Raw genomic sequence first — 17,108 nt, 5'->3', positions numbered from 1 at the left:
GCGACAGAAGAGAGAAGGTGCAGCAAGTCCAGAACTAGAGAGGAATCAGTGGATCTACTAACAATTAACCAGGGCAACTACCACCTAGCAAACTAAATTTACTAGCAACCCTGCCTAAACACCAGGGTGCTACATGTAAAAATAACTGTTCAGCAGGGAGCAGCTCTTTCAATCAGACTTAAAGTGAAAAACTAAAAAAATGCACAGCTCCTTTAAATAACATGCTTGGGGGGAGAGGATGACTGTACAATCCATACCGGACCCTTATCCTAAATGAGGGTCTGGTATGAATTGTAAGGGGAACCCAATAAAATGGTTTCCTCTTAAAATACATACCAGATCCGTATGCTTTATGAGGGTTTGCTATGGATTTTAGGGGGAACCCCATGCAAAAAAAAGCAACAAAGCATGGGGTCCTCCCAAAATCTAAATCAGACCCTTATCTGAGCGTGGAGCCTGGTTGGTCAGACAAAAGGGTCAAAGAACACTCTCCGTACTGTACCAGGCCACAAGCCCTCAGCATGGGGAGGGTACTTTGCCAGGGTGGCCCCCAGCAAAGTACCTCATACCCATGTTGATGAGGATAAGGGCCTCTTCCCCACAACCCTGGCCTGGTGGTTGTGGGGGTCTGCAGGCCGAGGGGGCTTAGCAGAATCTGGAAGCTCCTTTTAAACAAAAAGGGTAGGGGATACTAGGTTGTGTAATTGACACATTAAATAACATGCTTGGGGGGGATGCCATAAACCTGTACAATACATAAGAGACCTTCATTCTAGATGAGGGTCTGGTATGTATTGTACAGGTTCATAGAATCCCCCCCCAAGCATGTTATTTAATGTGTCATATGCCCTCAACATGGTGAGGGTACCTTGCCAGGGTGGCCCCCAGCAAAGTTCCTTGTACCCATGTTGATGAGGACAAGGGCCTCTTCCCCACAACCCTGGCCTGGTGGTTGTGGGGGTCTGCAGGCCGGGGGGCTTAACAGAATCTGGAATCCCCCTTTATGTTGAAAGAATAACAGCAAGTAATGTAAAGTTGTTTTATACTGTGAACAATACTGTATGCATTATACCTTTCTATCCAGCAGGTGGTACTGCAGTGTTATAATATGGTAATGTTACATAGTAGTTGAGGTTGAAAAAAGACACAAGTCCATCAAGTCCAACCTATGTGTGTGATTATATGTCAGTATTACATTGTATATCACTGTATGTTGCGGTCGTTCAGGTGTTTATCTAATAGTTTCTTGAAACTCTCAATTCCCACCACTAAGACCACCGCCTGTGGAAGGGAATTCCACATCCTGGCCGCTCTTACAGTAAAGAACCATCTACGTAGTTTAAACCTCTTTTCTTCTAATTTTAATGAGTGACCATGTGTCTGGTTAAACCTCCTTTTGCGAAAAAGTTTTATCTCTATCGTGGGGTCACCAGTACGGTATTTATATATTGTGGGGTCACCAGTACGGTATTTGTATATTGAAATCATATCCCCTCTCAAGCGTCTCTTCTCCACAGAGAATAAGTTCAGTGCTCACAACCTTTCCTCATAACTAATATCCTCCAGACCCTTTATCGGCTTTGTTGCTCTTCTTTGTACTCGCTCCATTTCCAGTACATCCTTCCTGAGGACTGGTGCCCAGAACTGGACAGCATACTCCAGGTGCGGCCGGACCAGAGTCTTGTAGAGCGGGAGAATTATCGTTTTATCTCTGGAGTTGATCTCCTTTTTAATGCCATATTCTGTTTGCTTTGTTAGCAGCAGCTTGGCATTGCATGCCATTGCTGAGCCTATCATCTACTAGGACCCCGAGGTCCTTTTCCATCCTAGATTCCCCCAGAAGTTCTCCCCCCACCTTATGTAATAAGAGGAAGTATTTGCTTTCCTCTCTGTGCACTTGTTTGTTGCTCTCTTCCTGTTCCATCATAAAGACATGCTTTAAGATATGTTCTGCCATTCTCCATAAAAGTAAAGCCATTTTCTGTATCCAAGATGCTTCCAGCGCATTATTTCAATACTCTGCATAATAGGTTATGGGCCCAGGCACAGCCAGCAAACCCAGCAACACTTTAAACAAAAGGGGGGGGGGTGGATATAGGGTTGCCACCTTTTCTTCAAGCCAAACCCATACACTTTAGAGTCACGGAGCCAGTTTTTCTTTCAGTAGTAAACACTATAGGATTATAAAAGACCTGGGAACCTTCGGGTGCCCCACGGAGAGTAGTAATGTAGTGCACCATATGCACTGTGGCAAATAGCAGGTGTGGCCAACCTACCATTGCTGACGTCATCATCCCACCCCCCCACCCCCCCAGTGATGCCAAACCTGCAGCTCCCGGGCGGCAACAGATTTGTGTGTGACTATCTTACTTGGGGAGCCACAGCTTCAATGTCTCCGGGTTTCAGGCAGACTAAAACCTGGACACATGATTCAAAATCCAAACTGTCCGGGTGAATTCCTGGACAGGTGGCAACCCTAGGTGGATACCAGGTTGTGTCATTGACTAAATATGGCCAATGGTCTTTTTATTTTATTTTTTTGTCTATAAAGGAAAAAGTTGTTGTGTGTTTACTATAATACTTTGTCTATGAATGAGTAAGTGTACTTAGGAGTGAGGGGACATATCTGGGGGAACCTTATTTTTAAAGGGGGCTTCTAATAAGTGCAGACCACGAACCCTCACGAACACCGGGCCAGGGATGTAAGGAAGAGGCCCTACTAATATGGACTATTATGGACTGTAGATCGTTTTCATGTGTTATATTTGCCATAAATGTAGCCATTTTTTTGAGCGTTTGAAAAAAAACAGACAATTGATCATTAATTACAATTTGTAACATTTGTATTGTGTTTATTTCTGGATTATTGGTTGATATTCTGTCTCTATCATATAAAATACACCTATGATAAAAATGATAGACCCTTCATTTCTTTGTAATTGGGCAAACTTACACAATCTGCGGGGATCAAATCATTATCACTATTTAACTGCCTTCTACTTCCCCAAGTCCATTCAAATATTTGCAAATATATTAGGCCCTGATGAAGGGGAGCATGCCCCCGAAACGCATTGGCTGTTAATAATTTTATGAACAATTAAAGCCATTTTTTGGAACTCCACCATTGCTTTAGTGCTTGTGGTGTTGGTACACGCTTTGTTCACCTGCTTCCCCAAGTCCATTCAAATTTTTGCAAATATTATTGGTCCCTGATGAAGGGGAGCTTGCCCTCGAAACATGTTGGTTATTACAAATTTTATGAATAATTAAAGCATTTTTTTTGGACTCCACCATTAGTTTAGTGCTTGTGGTGTTGGTACACGCTTTGTTCATCTGCTTCCCCAAGTCCATTCAAATTTTTGCAAATATTATTATGCCCTGATGAAGGGGAGCATGCCCTCGAAACATGTTGGTTATTACTAATTTTATGAACAATTAAAGCATTTTTTTTGGACTCCACCATTGGTTTAGTGCTTGTGGTGTTGATACATGCTTTGTTCATCTGCTTCCCCAAGTCCATTCAAAATTTTGCAAATATTATTGGTCCCTGATGAAGGGGAGCGTGCCCGAAATGTGTTGGTTGTTAATAATTTTATGAACAAATTAAAGCACTTTGTTGGTACACCCTTTGAGTCTTCCTCATCTCTATCACACAGTGCTTACTTGGTCAGTACAATACATCCTATGAGCCAATGCTATAAATTTTTCTCCAACTTCAGTGTCCCTGCGCCCTCTGATGCCTAACTAGAAACTCTTTCCGCTTGAACCGCATCCCGCACTCCGAACACGAAAAAGGACGCTCGCTCATGTGACTCTTCCGGTGTCTAACAAGTTCTGAGTTCTGTTTAAAACCTTTCCCGCACTCTGGGCATAAAAACGGCTTCTCCCCAACGTGGAGCTTATGATGGGTGTCGAGGTTCCCTTTCTGCTTAAAGCCTTTGCCGCACACGGAGCACAGGAAGGGCCGTTCCTCGCTGTGAGCCTTCTTGTGCGTCAGAAGATGCGATTTCGTCAAGAAGGACTTCCCGCACTCCGGACAAGCAAACTTCCTCTCTCCGATGTGTATCTTTTTGTGTAAAGTGAGGTGGAACTTGGCCTTGAAGGACTTGTCGCACTCGGGGCACGAAAAAGGCCGCTCGCCCGTGTGGATTCTCTGGTGGATGAGAAGGAATTTCCTCCCGCGCACTTCCTTCCCACACTCCGGGCAGGGAAGCAACGCCTCGCCGGTGTGGATCTTCAAATGGGACCTGAGGGGGGCTTTGTACGCAAAGCCCTTGCCGCACTCGGGACAAACGAACGGCTTCTCGCCGGTGTGGTGCCTCTGGTGTATCACAAGCTGCGACTTGCGGAGGAACGGTTTGCCGCACTCGGGGCACGGATAGGTCTTTGCACCAGTGTGGGCTGTCTGATGCAGAGCAAATTCAGATTTGGACTCAAACGACTTCTCGCACTGGGGGCACGGGTAAGGAGGCTCGCCAATGTGAGTGCTCTGGTGGACAAGGAGAGATTTTCGAAACAGGAAACATTTCCCGCACTCCGGACAGGAAAACTGCTTCTCGTGCGTGTGGACCTTCATGTGTTTCCTGAGGCTTGCTTTGCAGAAGAAACATTTGCTGCACTCGGGACACGAGAAGGGCTTCTCGCCGGTGTGGACGATCCGGTGTTTATTGAGTTGTAATTTCGTCATGAAGGTTCTACCACATTCTGAGCAAGACCAGTTCTCCGTGTGGACCTTCTGATGTGCGTTAAGTCCGTATTTGTTTTCGAAACGCTTCCCGCACTGAGAGCAGGAAAAGTTCTCACCGGTGTGAGCTCTCTGGTGGATCACGAGTTCCCTTTTCGCTATGAAGGGTTTCTCGCATTCTGAGCAGGACCACTTTTCCGCGTGAGATTTCCGATGCGTACAAAGGTTGCATTTTCTTCCAAAAGATTTTCCGCATTCGGAACACGAATAGGGCCGCTCGCCACCGCCGCGAACTAGTGCCTGTTGCTTTCCATCGTGGCATTGTTCGTCGTGTCTAAAAAGTCGATATTTCGACATGAAGCATTTCCCGCACTCAGAACATGGAAAGGTCTCCCCACCGGTGTGAACTCTCTGGTGTCTGAGGAGTTGCTTTTTTGTGAAGGTGGTTTTCTCACATTCCGAGCAAGACATCTTTTTCCTGTGAGCTCTTAGATGTGAACGAAGCTCGCAATGTCTTCGAAAAGATTTCCTGCACTCTGAACATGAATAGGGAAGGTCATCGCTGCCAACCATCTGTTCTTTGCTGTGCCATCTTTGATGTTCCACTAGGTCCTTTCTTGACTTAAAATGTTTCCTGCACTCAGAACAGGAAAACAGAAACTCCAATGTGTGCTCTCTTTTATATACATCCAGATTCTGTTCATTATTAAGGGATAATGGGTTGGGATGGAACTCTGAAATGTTCTGGACATCATGTTCATCTGAAGGAAAAAAAAAAATGTTGTTATTACTGTTTACGGCATTTTTATTATAATATGTTGTGCACTCATGAGTAACGTCTGTTGGTTCAAAAAAAGAAGGACATCAACATAGACCATTCATTTTTTGGGAACATGACGTTCTATTGAGGAATGGAGATGGACCTTTCATATGGTGTACAGTATCTCCTCCTCATTTGTTGGGAACATGAAGTTATATTGAGGAATGGAGATGGACCTTTCATATGGTGTACAGTATCTCCACCTCATTTGTTGGGAACATGACGTTGTATTGAGGAATGGAGATGGACCTTTCATATGGTGTACAGTATCTCCACCTCATTTGTTGGGAACATGACGTTGTATTGAGGAATGGAGATGGACCTTTCATATGGTGTACAGTATCTCCTCCTCATTTGTTGGGAACATGACGTTATATTGAGGAATGGAGATGGACCTTTCATATGGTATACAGTATCTCCTCCTCATTTGTTGGGAACATGACGTTATATTGAGGAATGGAGATGGACCTTTCATATGATGTACAGTATCTCCACCTCATTTGTTGGGAACATGACGTTGTATTGAGGAATGGAGATGGACCTTTCATATGGTGTACAGTATCTCCTCCTCATTTGTTGGGAACATGACGTTATATTGAGGAATGGAGATGGACCTTTCATATGGTGTACAGTATCTCCTCCTCATTTGTTGGGAACATGACGTTATATTGAGGAATGGAGATGGACCTTTCATATGGTGTACAGTATCTCCGACTCATTTGTTGGGAACATGACGTTCTATTGAGGAATGGAGATGGACCTTTCATATGGTGTACAGTATCTCCTCCTCATTTGTTGGGAACATGCCGTTCTATTGAGGAATAGAGATGGACCTTTCATATGGTGTATAATATCTCCTCCTCATTTGCTGGGAACCTAAAATTATTTTGAGAAATGGAGATGGACCTTTCATACAAAGGAGATTTCTAAATCTTATTTGTTTTAAGGATGTTCTTTGTGCTGATGAAACTGCCAAAAGTACTTTCAGAAACCATTTCAGAAAAGTAAATTCAGAAACCATTACTATACAAGATAAGATATGCCAGTTGTAAATGTATCTATAGGCTTATTATGCCCAATGGAGAATGGGCAGACTTTCACTTTATCTTATTTTGACTATGAACATACCTTACAGTAGTAGAAAAAAAAAAAAGTAAAGTTTCTTCCTGTAGTGTCTATCACTCACCGATGCCAATACCTAGGGAAGATTGCTCCTCTTTAATCACAACCATCTCAATCTCCTCAGTAAACTGGTGATCACCCTTTACATATGTCTCTTCTTCCTTTTTAACCTCAACTTTCATGTCACTCTTTAAAACAACAAAAAATCTGTCAATGCGGGAAAAACTGATTTAATAAAAATCAAGATGTGTCAAGTCCTTCATGCCTAATCCCACCTACCTGATGATGGTGGGGGATGGGGTGACCTTCCTGTGGGGAATACAGAGGACGGGGACATCTCTCTGGTGGGTTCCCATTACTGGATCCATCTGTAGGAAACACACACACTGACTGAATACATTGTTTCTATGTGTTTATCAGATGATGGGGGATCTAGGTGGAGCCTCCGTACTGCTCTCTCCTTTACAATAAAGTCTCCTCTTACCCGGTGATGTGAGGGGCGGCTGATTGTCCATCATGACATGAAAAGATTCCTCCTCTTTAATTGGCACCTTCATTTTATCATCCTCTATGTACTGATCACCCCTCACATACGTCTCTTCTTCTTCTGCTTTAACCTCAACTTTTACATCAATCAGGTCTTCACCCTATTCCCACAATATGACAAAAATACCATCATTCCCTACAAAAATAATCTAATTTCATAAAATGTTAAGATTACTTTTCCATTTCATCTACCTGATGATGGTGGGGGATGGTGTGATCTTCCTGTGTGAAATCCCAGGAATACAGAGGACGGGGACATCTCTCTGTGGGGTTTCTATTATCGAGTTGCTCCATCTTAACATGTTTATTTCCCTCTGTAAACACCTCCATCGCACCATCCTCAACATACTCCTCTTTTATCTCTTCTTTAACAAGAATATTCACCTTCTGTAGGTCCCCAATCTGGCAATAACAGCAAAAGAGAAACGTTATGTCTGACACACAGACCCGAATGTAACAATTGTTTAACAAATGTTAATCATCTACCTGATGATGGTGAGGGATGGTGTGATCTTCCTGTGTGGAATCCCGGGAATACAGAGGACGGGGACATCTCTGTGGTGGGTTCCCATTACTGGATCCATCTGTAGGAAACACACACACTGACTGAATACATTGTTTCTATGTGTTTATCAGATGATGGGGGATCTAGGTGGAGCCTCCGTACTGCTCTCTCCTTTACAATAAAGTCTCCTCTTACCCGGTGATGTGAGGGGCGGCTGATTCTCCATCATGACGTCCTTGTAGAGATCCTTGTGTCCTTCTAAATACTCCCACTCCTCCATGGAGAAATAGACAGTGACATCCTGACACCTTATAGGAACACAGACATAAAGAGTGACACAAAATGAGCAACGGGTGTACTATGGTCCTTTCTAGGAAGGACCTTACCCTGATCTCCTTGGGAGTTAGGCTCCAGACGGGGACTGGGGTACTCACTATGGCCCGTCTAGCCGAAACCAGATGGACCGCATTCTCTGGAGGTTCTGCCGAAACAGACCCACCCAAGTACTTGGTGGGGCTCCCCCGAAGGGAGCCCCCATGAGAGAGGGCGAACCGAGCCAGAAGGCCATGTCCACCCCCTCCCAAGACTTTCAGGGTAGGCCCGAGGACCTACACCCTACCAGTCCTGTCAGCAGATCAGTGATCTTATTGATAATTTCTAGAATCTTCTAGTATTTTTTTTTTCTGGTGTCACAGAGTGAGGTAGAGGCACTGTGATGTTAGGGTGAATGTCAACTGCTTACCAGATGTTTTCTTAATTTCTTTATAATCCTATAAAACAGACAAATATAATAATTTTGTATATTCCCAAAATCCTCCTCATCTCTCCAGTCAGGTCCGTGTTTTATTAATAGAGATGAGAGTGATGTCATGTGACCTCCCAGAATCCTCCTCACCTCTCCGGTCAGGTCTGTGTTTTATTAATAGAGATAAGAGTGATGTCATGTGACCTCCCAGAATCCTCCTCACCTCTCCGGTCAGGTCTGTGTTTTATTAATAGAGATAAGAGTGATGTCATGTGACCTCCCAGAATCCTCCTCACCTCTCCAGTCAGGTCTGTGTTTTATTAATAGAGATAAGAATGATGTCATGTGACCTCCCAGAATCCTCCTCACCGCTCCGGTCAGGTCTGTGTTTTATTAATAGAGATAAGAGTGATGTCATGTGACCTCCCAGAATCCTCCTCACCTCTCCGGTCAGGTCTGTGTTTTATTAATAGATATGAGTGATGTCATGTGACCTCCCAGAATCCTCCTCACCTCTCCGGTCAGGTCTGTGTTTTATTAATAGAGATAAGAGTGATGTCATGTGACCTCCCAGAATCCTCCTCACCTCTCCGGTCAGGTCTGTGTTTTATTAATAGAGATAAGAGTGATATCATGTGACCTCCCAGAATCCTCCTCACCTCTCCGGTCAGCAGGTAGATGATCTCCATGAAGAAATTTAGTAACCTCTCTTTCATATGACTCCATTACTCTGCTCTGCCCTTCCTCCGTGTTTGTAGGAAGAAAAAGGCTGACTATGACCATAAAGAACACCATCTCCACCATCATGCATGAAGTTGGAGACATGATGCTTTGGGGCTGTTACTCTGCTATAGGCACAGGCAGACTTTGCCGCATTGAGGGGCCAATGGACGGGGACCATGTTTTGTAAAATCTTTGATGAGCACCTTCTACCCTCAGCCAGAACACTGTGGATGGGTCTTCTCCAGCATGACAATGACCCAAAGCATACCGCCAAGGCAACAAAGGAGTGGCTCAAGAAGAAGCACATTAAGGTCATGAAGTGGCCTAGCCAGTCTCCAGACCTTAATCCTATAGAGAATTGATGGAGGGAGCTGAAACTTCGAGTTGCCAGGAGACGGCAAACAAAACCTTAAGGATTTAGAGAAGATCTGTAAAGAAGAGTGGACCAAAATCCCTCCTGAGATGTGTGCAAACCTGGTCACCAACTACAAGAGACGTCTGATCTCTGTGCTTCCCAACAAGGGTTTCTCCACGAACTACTAAGTCATGTTTTGATTGGGGATCAAATACTTATTCTACTCACTGAACTGCAATCTAAATTTATAACATTTGTTTTATGTGCTTTTTTTTTTCTGGATTTTTGGTTAATATTCTGTCTCTATTAGTTAAAATACCGCCATAAAAAAATAATAGACCCTTCATTTCTTTGTAAGTGGGCAAACTTACAAAATCTGCAGGGGATCAAATCATTATTTTAACCACTGTGTATAATATATATATATATATATTTATATATATATATATATATATATATATATATATATATATATATACATATGTGTGTGTATCATCATCTACTGGAGATAAAAGACATCACAGTGACTATGGAGGAAGAGGACTGACATGACGGGGGGGATTACTGGGTGTAAATATAAAATAATATCTTATTACCTCCTCTGCTGCCAGTTCCAGTAATGTCTTCTCTCTACTTCCTCCCGACTCACCTGGAACTTCCTGTCTGTAGTTTAAATCTCTTCCTGTCTATACCTGACATCACTTCCTGTCTGAGATCACCTCCCTGAGGCAAATAGAGAAACTGCAGGCTTCACTCATTTGTGATCTGTCCTCAGAGTACATTACGCTACGGCTCAGTTTTAATCGCAATGCTAATTATCAGAAATAAATTAACGTCTCGATGCCTTTTTTCATGCGTATAAAGTAAAGCGTTAAACTACAACTTTTGACCACATGGTTGCGTAAAGACTGCAAACAAATAATTCATTTTCAGTATAAAGGATTTCATCCCGGGGTTATTTTAGACGCCCCAAATGTCAATGGATGCGCAAATAGGATCTGTAGTCAGTGGATCTCACCATCTGCTGCGCATGCTTCGCAGACGCATCCCTTTTATCCCAAAGAATGACAAAGCAGTGGTAGTTGGAACAATCATTAATTCACGACTGGACTACGCAAACTCGCTTTTATATAGGATTACCACAATATCAACTTGCACGATTACAACTGATCCAAAACACAGCGGCAAGGCTGATAACAGGTAAAAAACCCTGGGAATCCATCTCTCCTTAGCTGAGGAGCTTACATTGGCTAACCGTAAAAAATCGGATCACGTTCAAGACCCTTTGCCTCACCCACAAATGCGTGCATAGAGAAGCTCTGCAATACCTAATGGAGAAAATAAATCATTACACACCAAACCTTCAGTCTTCGATCAGCCAACAAAAACCTCCTCCTCGTGCCCAAAGCCCGGTATAAATCCAAGGGGGATCGGAGATTCGCTGTCCAAGGTCCTCGGCTATGGAATGCTCTACCAATCAACATCCGCCTGGAAGAAAATCACCTGGCTTTTAGGAAAAAACTCAAGACCTTCCTCTTCTAGCTGATGATCAAAGCTCGCCACAGCGCCTTGAGGCGATTCAGTTCGCATTGTGCGCTATACAAGTATTTCATTCATTCAGAAAAGAATGTTTAAAAATATAAAATTATTTTGAACCCATTCAGATTTCTGAGCGGCATGTAACTAAGTCCTTTGTTGTTTAGCTGGCGTCACCCCCACCTGTAGGAACCAACAACTCCTCCGATCATAATGAACGTCAATCAGAAAAATGTAGATAGACTTGCTGGTCCTCTGTTGGCTTCTGGCTAAGATCATCAGTTTATAATTTGATGCGTTCCTCTATCTGAGGACCAAATATTAAATGGAGTTTTAGAACAGGGAGATGGAGGAAGAGCCTTGCTTTGTCCACTCCACGCATCGACCTGGTATTGCAGTACCTTTAATGCCGCGTACACACGATCAAACAAGCGGGTGGAAAAGTCCGGCAAACTCAAGTCCGCCAGACAATCCCCCCCGTGTGTAGCCTCCGGCATACTTTTTTGACCCGAAAGTACGGCGGACTTAGAAAGTAGTTTTGCACTCCAATCTTCCCGCCGGACTCGCATTTCGGCGGACAATCCGGCAGTGTGTGTGCCAGTCCGCCGTACTTTCGAAATGAGCGGACTTTTCCCACCATTTTCCTGACTTGTACCCCATACTCATTCACATTAAAGGGGGCTCCCAGATTCCGATAAGCCCCTCGCCGGCAGACCCCGACAACCAACGGCCAGGGTTGTCGGGAAGAGGCCCTTGTCCTCATCAACATGGGGACAAGGTGCTTTGGGGTGGGGGGGCCGCGCGGCCCCCCTTCCCCAAGGCACCCCCCATGTTGAGGGCACGCGGCCTGATACGGCTCAGGAGGGGGGGCGCTCGCTCGTCCCCCCCTTTCCTGGCCGGCCGGGTAGCTTGCTCGGACAAGGGTCTGATGTGGACTTGGGGGGACCCCCACGCCGATTTGTTTCGGCATTGGGGTTCCCCTTTAAGTCCATACCAGGTGGCGGGGCCAGCGACGTCTCTTTCGCGGGCCCCGCCTACCTGGAGACGCGCTCGAAATGAGCGGACTTTCCTCCGCGTGTGTGGGAGAGTCAGTTCATTTCAAAAGTAGGGCGGATAGTACGACGGACTTAGTACGCCGTATTAGTCCGCTGAAAAAGTGCTGTGTGTGGGCAAGTAGCCCGTTCGGAAAGTCCGACGGACAGTCTGACAGGAAATCTGCCAGACTAAGTCTGTCGGACAGGCGGCTACGTGTGTACGCGGCTTTAGAGCACATTGCCAACATGGTGTCTTGAGCACATGATTGGGTCAAAGTTACCTGATACAATTGATGAGGTGGGATGTTCAGACCTGGATGACGTTCAATCTGTTGATATAGTAGACCTTGATTCTTCATGAACAATTGATATATAAATGTATGATTGTAGTGTTTATATAAGGAAACAATAAAGGTTCTTCCAATGATTGTTGAGTCTTCTTAAACATAAACACGTATGGTTTGGAAGATATCAGTCAAGCTGCGGTTTCCATATGGTTTTGCACACCTCCAAACACAAATAAGTCCTATCATCTGTCAGTTTTATGGCTTACAGCTAGATAGGATAGAAAAAGATCTTGATCTTAGAACACAAAAAAATGTCCCTTTACCATTGTGAGATCTCTGATAGACATGTGCGATTAGTTTCGTACGAATTGAAAATTTGTATGAATTTCCGTAAATTCGTACATTCGGGAGGAAATACGAATTGCTATGCTTCCGAATTTTGTACGAAATACGAAATTTCATTTACGAATTTCGGATCCAACCGAAACGTGACTGGTGTTTTGTTGACCAAGCAGAGGTTTTCTTCGGCTGCTGAGTGGGGGTTGGGAAAATTACCTTTTTTCTAAATATGGGAGTGGGAGAGACTGGTAGTCAATGGGAGAGTCAGAATCGGACAAAATAAGAATTTTCGTTAATTGCGATTATTCGTTATGATGAAGTTAAAAACCCAGGAAGTCATCACAGCACGGGGATGGTAGGAGCCCCACATAATGAGCAGGGCCGTCTTAAATATTGATTGGACCCTGGGCAAAACTTTTCTTGGCCCCCCCCCCCCATGCAGTTTTGCTCTCCACCTGCTCTGAGACATACAATAAATAGCAGCTAAAATCAAAATCAATTTATTGAATCAGATTGGGCAGCTATTGCGATTGTTTGCCAGAGGTTACAGTGTATCATGACTGCTTACTGACTGGTTGCTAGAGGTTACAGCACACATTACGGTTCACTGGTTAGTTGCTAGAGGTTACAGCACACATTACGGTTCACTGGTTAGTTGCTAGAGGTTACAGCACATGATTTTTGCTTGCTGATTGGTTGCTAGAGATTACTGTGGATATGACCTCAGGGGGACATGATATAAATATGAATGCCACTGGCTGCCGCGATTTACATATGAATGCCGGTAATTTACATGCAAACACACGGTCTGGAGGTGAGTCATCTGTACGCAACAATAGGGCAGAGATGGGCAGCATTAGTAGCAGCACTTCACACTGAGATATTGGGACACAGCACAGGACTAAAACCCCAAGGGACGAGGGAATTTAAAGCAGGATAGTTGGCAAGTATGAGGCAGCTGCTTTGGGTCCCACAACAATGACAGGGCCCAGGGCAGCTGCCCCTTTTGCCCTGCCTTAAAAACGACCCTGATAATGAGCACAGCACAGGGATGGTGGGAGCCCCTCACAATGATAAATTCATCATAACGAACGTTCGTAATTGTTACGAAAAGTTAACAAATCTAACAAAAAAGTTGTATTTCGTACCAATCCAAATTGAATTTCGGACACGAATTACGAATTAACGTCTAATACGAAACGTAACGAAACAAAACTAATTTATTGTCAGCGCACGTGTCTAATCTCTGATGGATAGCACATATTGTCCCCTTGTGGAGCATTAATTTGGCTAAACAAGCAAGTCGGCTGCTGCACTCCAACCGCAAAAGCCCTCACAAAGCTTTAACGTTTTCGAAGACTAGATCACAGAGGAGGAGTCCAACCAGACCAAACCTAACTCTGACATATTTCACTCAAAAAGGGATTAATCATAATCCCTAGCTTCGTGAGGGTGGACATCATTGGAGTGTGGCCGATTTGTTTGCTCATTCCGTGTGGGGAACGTTGAGGAGCTCAAAGCCCTGGATGACGTTCAATCCGTTGATGTCGTCGACCTGGATTCTTCATCAATTATCAACCTGCTATTGCAGTTCTGCTATGACCAATCCAAACCAAAAAAAAGTTTAAAGAGACTTACTGCACATTGCCAACATGGTGGTATAAGGACATTTTCGGGTCAAAGTCATCTGATACCATTTATGAGGTGGGAGGTTAGGCCCAGAATTGAAGGTATTCTTCAAAAACATTCAAAATAAATGTATAATACTATCAACTTTTAATACTAATACAATTTATACAGGAAAATAATAAAGACCGGCGATGTTGAATCCTTTATTGCATAAACATGTATTTGTATGGTTTCGGAGATATGTGAAGGTGGGGTTTTTATGGGTTTCTCGTACTCCTAGCACAAACATACACCACTGTTCAGTTCTCTGGCATACGGGTGGACGTGATATAAATAGATATCCCCACACTTAGAACATAAAAAAAAACACCCTGAACTGCCAATGATATTCCACCCTCGCAGAGCATAAAACATGGCTTCCCTACCAAATGTTTTCCCATTCCCATGCAGTATGCAAAAATGCCCGTGTGATTGGTGACACGTGATAAGACTCAATTTTCTGTTAAAATATTTTTAGCACTCTTGACAGACAGATATCTCCTCCTGTCGGACTCTATTTTGAGGTTCCTCGGGATTAAAGGGATCCGGTGATGATGGTGTGGTGCAAAACCTTCATTCAAACAACCCAAACACTGTGCAAAGCCCATCCATGCTTTCCCCCCAACAAAAGATTACTGGTAAAGCCAAACTCCAGGCACATATAAAAGACACAAATTAGTGCAGCTCTGTCTTTGTTAAAAGATTAGTAAAAAAAAAATATGGCGTTCTCCTCTGGGTGTTTGATGGAACCGAAAAACACGGCTGCATTGGATGAACCTGGAAATTTACCCTCTTATCAGCATTTTCGTGTGGAGTATTTTTGGGAATCGATCGATCGTAGAGGATCCATCTTCTTGTCCATACAGGGGGCTTGACTTGACCTGTAGGGGGTCGTCCTATGAGGTGAGAGACTGGGGTAAGTGAGTGGCGCACAGTGGATGGTGGAAATATTTGGATGAAGTTGCCTTTTCTGCTGCTTGCACTTTCTTCTATGAACTGTCCATCTGGATTTTTTTTTTTAATCGGACACAATTTTTTGCACTATTATCACTTTGAAGTATTTTTCACTTTATTTCTGAAGATTATTTGCACTTTAAAAGACATTATTGCAATGTAATTGATATTTTTTGCACATGCTGATGGAATTTTTTTCTGAATATTGCACTTTATTATTCAAGTTAGCAGTGTCATTGCGGGACGTTCTTTGAAGATCGATTATTGCCCTTGTAGATTTATCATCATTTATATATATATATATATATATATATATATATATATATGGATTAGAGCCCTATGGCTGATACGGATAAGGATGACATACAGGGTTAACATAAACTTACCACTTGAAATGGACCTGAAAGTGTGCCTTGGTCTAACGTACGGTATACCAAAATAAGGGGGCATACCCTAGATAAGAAATGAGAAATGAAATGAAATGAATATGAAATGAGATGAAATGAGTACTCTTGTGAGGAGTATGAATACCTTGAGAAATGCCCTAAAAAGGGGATGGGAGGGTGGGTATCGCGCACAGGAACCGACGAGGAACACAGCCGGATGGGCTGGTTAAATACCCCTCCGGGCTCCTCCCATAAATTCAGGCCACCATACTGGCCTTCAATATATATATATATATATATATATATATATATATATATATATATATATATATATATATATATATATATATATATATATATATATATATAAATTTTTCCATAGAACACCGTATATATATATATATATATATATATATATATATATATATATATATACTCATTTATTTTGGTTGAGATAGCACATTACCTTCCCTTTATTTCTATTTCGTAGACTGCACTGACAAAAAATGTATTCGTTTTCATTTCACTCGTTTTTAAATCGGTAATTCGAAATATCGGATTTTCAAATTTCCAAATTTTTGAATTCTGGATTTTCGGAATTCAGAAATTCTAAAATCCCAAAAATTAGAAAAATCTGAAAAAGAGAAAAAAAAATTATTAAAATTTGAAATAATAACTAACTATTAAATTATAGGTATTGGAAATTCCTTTAAAATGTGGCTGCTTGTGAACGTAATGAATACAAATTTATCTGAAGTTACGAATTATCCGAAATAACAAATGCCACATCTAAACAAATGGAATGGAACGAATTAATAATAAATAATAATAATAAAAAGGGTTTTATTGATGCTCCAATACTTAACCATTTCTTATGATATTTCCTTTCTGTATTGACTTCTTGAAAACTCAATAAAAACTATTGAAATTAAAAAAGGTTTTATTATTATTATTTATTATTATTAGATCGTTGGGTTCCATTCGTTTAGATACGGCATTCATTATTTCAGATAATTCATTCAAATACATTTACGAACAGCCAAATTTAAAAGGAAATTCCAATACCTATAATTTAATCTTTATTATTAGTTATTATTTCATATTTTTGGGTTTTCAAATTTTCAGATGTTCATTCTTTTGAATGTTCAGATTTTCATTCTTATTTTTGGATTTTCGAATTTCCAAATTTTTGAATTTCCCAATTTCTGAATTTTGAATCTCCGAATTTTAGAATTTCCGAAAATTTGAAAATTCGGAAATCTGAATTTCCGAGTTTTGAATTTTCATATTTCAGAATTTTCGAAATTTCAGAAATTCTAAATTCGTAAATCAACGAATTTGTCAAAATTTGTTAAAAAACTAATTCGGTACTAAACAAATTGCAATTGTCTAGTATTTTGTGTG

At 42.3% G+C, this 17,108-nt stretch overlaps 3 protein-coding genes and 1 pseudogene across 3 annotated transcripts in view; 1 reads left to right on the top strand and 3 right to left on the bottom strand.

Moving 5' to 3' along the window:
• The window catches only part of LOC143955613 (uncharacterized), a 47,757-nt gene extending 39,462 nt beyond the window's left edge, over positions 1 to 8,295 (bottom strand). The window contains exon 1 of the mRNA XM_077465702.1: positions 7,873 to 8,295. Coding sequence (XP_077321828.1) covers positions 7,873 to 7,957 — 85 coding nt within the window. The 5' untranslated portion in view covers positions 7,958 to 8,295. The remainder of the gene's footprint in view (positions 1 to 7,872) is intronic.
• The window catches only part of LOC143955542 (uncharacterized), a 47,234-nt gene that overhangs the window by 16,175 nt on the left and 13,951 nt on the right, over positions 1 to 17,108 (bottom strand). The window contains exons 6-8 of the mRNA XM_077465591.1: positions 7,659 to 7,756; positions 7,365 to 7,574; positions 7,111 to 7,273 (exon numbers count right to left, since the gene is read on the bottom strand). Of these exons, the coding sequence (XP_077321717.1) occupies positions 7,111 to 7,273; positions 7,365 to 7,574; positions 7,659 to 7,756 (471 nt within the window). The remainder of the gene's footprint in view (positions 1 to 7,110; positions 7,274 to 7,364; positions 7,575 to 7,658; positions 7,757 to 17,108) is intronic.
• Positions 2,822 to 17,108, bottom strand: part of LOC143955583 (uncharacterized) — a 44,434-nt gene continuing 30,147 nt past the window's right edge. Inside the window, exons 6-8 of the mRNA XM_077465665.1 lie at positions 6,906 to 6,994; positions 6,691 to 6,814; positions 2,822 to 5,445 (exon numbers count right to left, since the gene is read on the bottom strand). Of these exons, the coding sequence (XP_077321791.1) occupies positions 3,716 to 5,445; positions 6,691 to 6,814; positions 6,906 to 6,994 (1,943 nt within the window). The 3' untranslated portion in view covers positions 2,822 to 3,715. The remainder of the gene's footprint in view (positions 5,446 to 6,690; positions 6,815 to 6,905; positions 6,995 to 17,108) is intronic.
• Positions 11,287 to 11,458, top strand: LOC143956428 (U2 spliceosomal RNA; annotated as a pseudogene).

Source organism: Lithobates pipiens, unplaced genomic scaffold (assembly GCF_037356315.1).
Source record: "Lithobates pipiens isolate NorthernLeopardFrog02 unplaced genomic scaffold, aLitPip1_a1.2 Scaffold_35, whole genome shotgun sequence".
In the NCBI taxonomy this organism is placed as follows: domain Eukaryota; kingdom Metazoa; phylum Chordata; class Amphibia; order Anura; family Ranidae; genus Lithobates; species Lithobates pipiens.
This window is presented reverse-complemented; position numbering and strand designations above follow the sequence as displayed.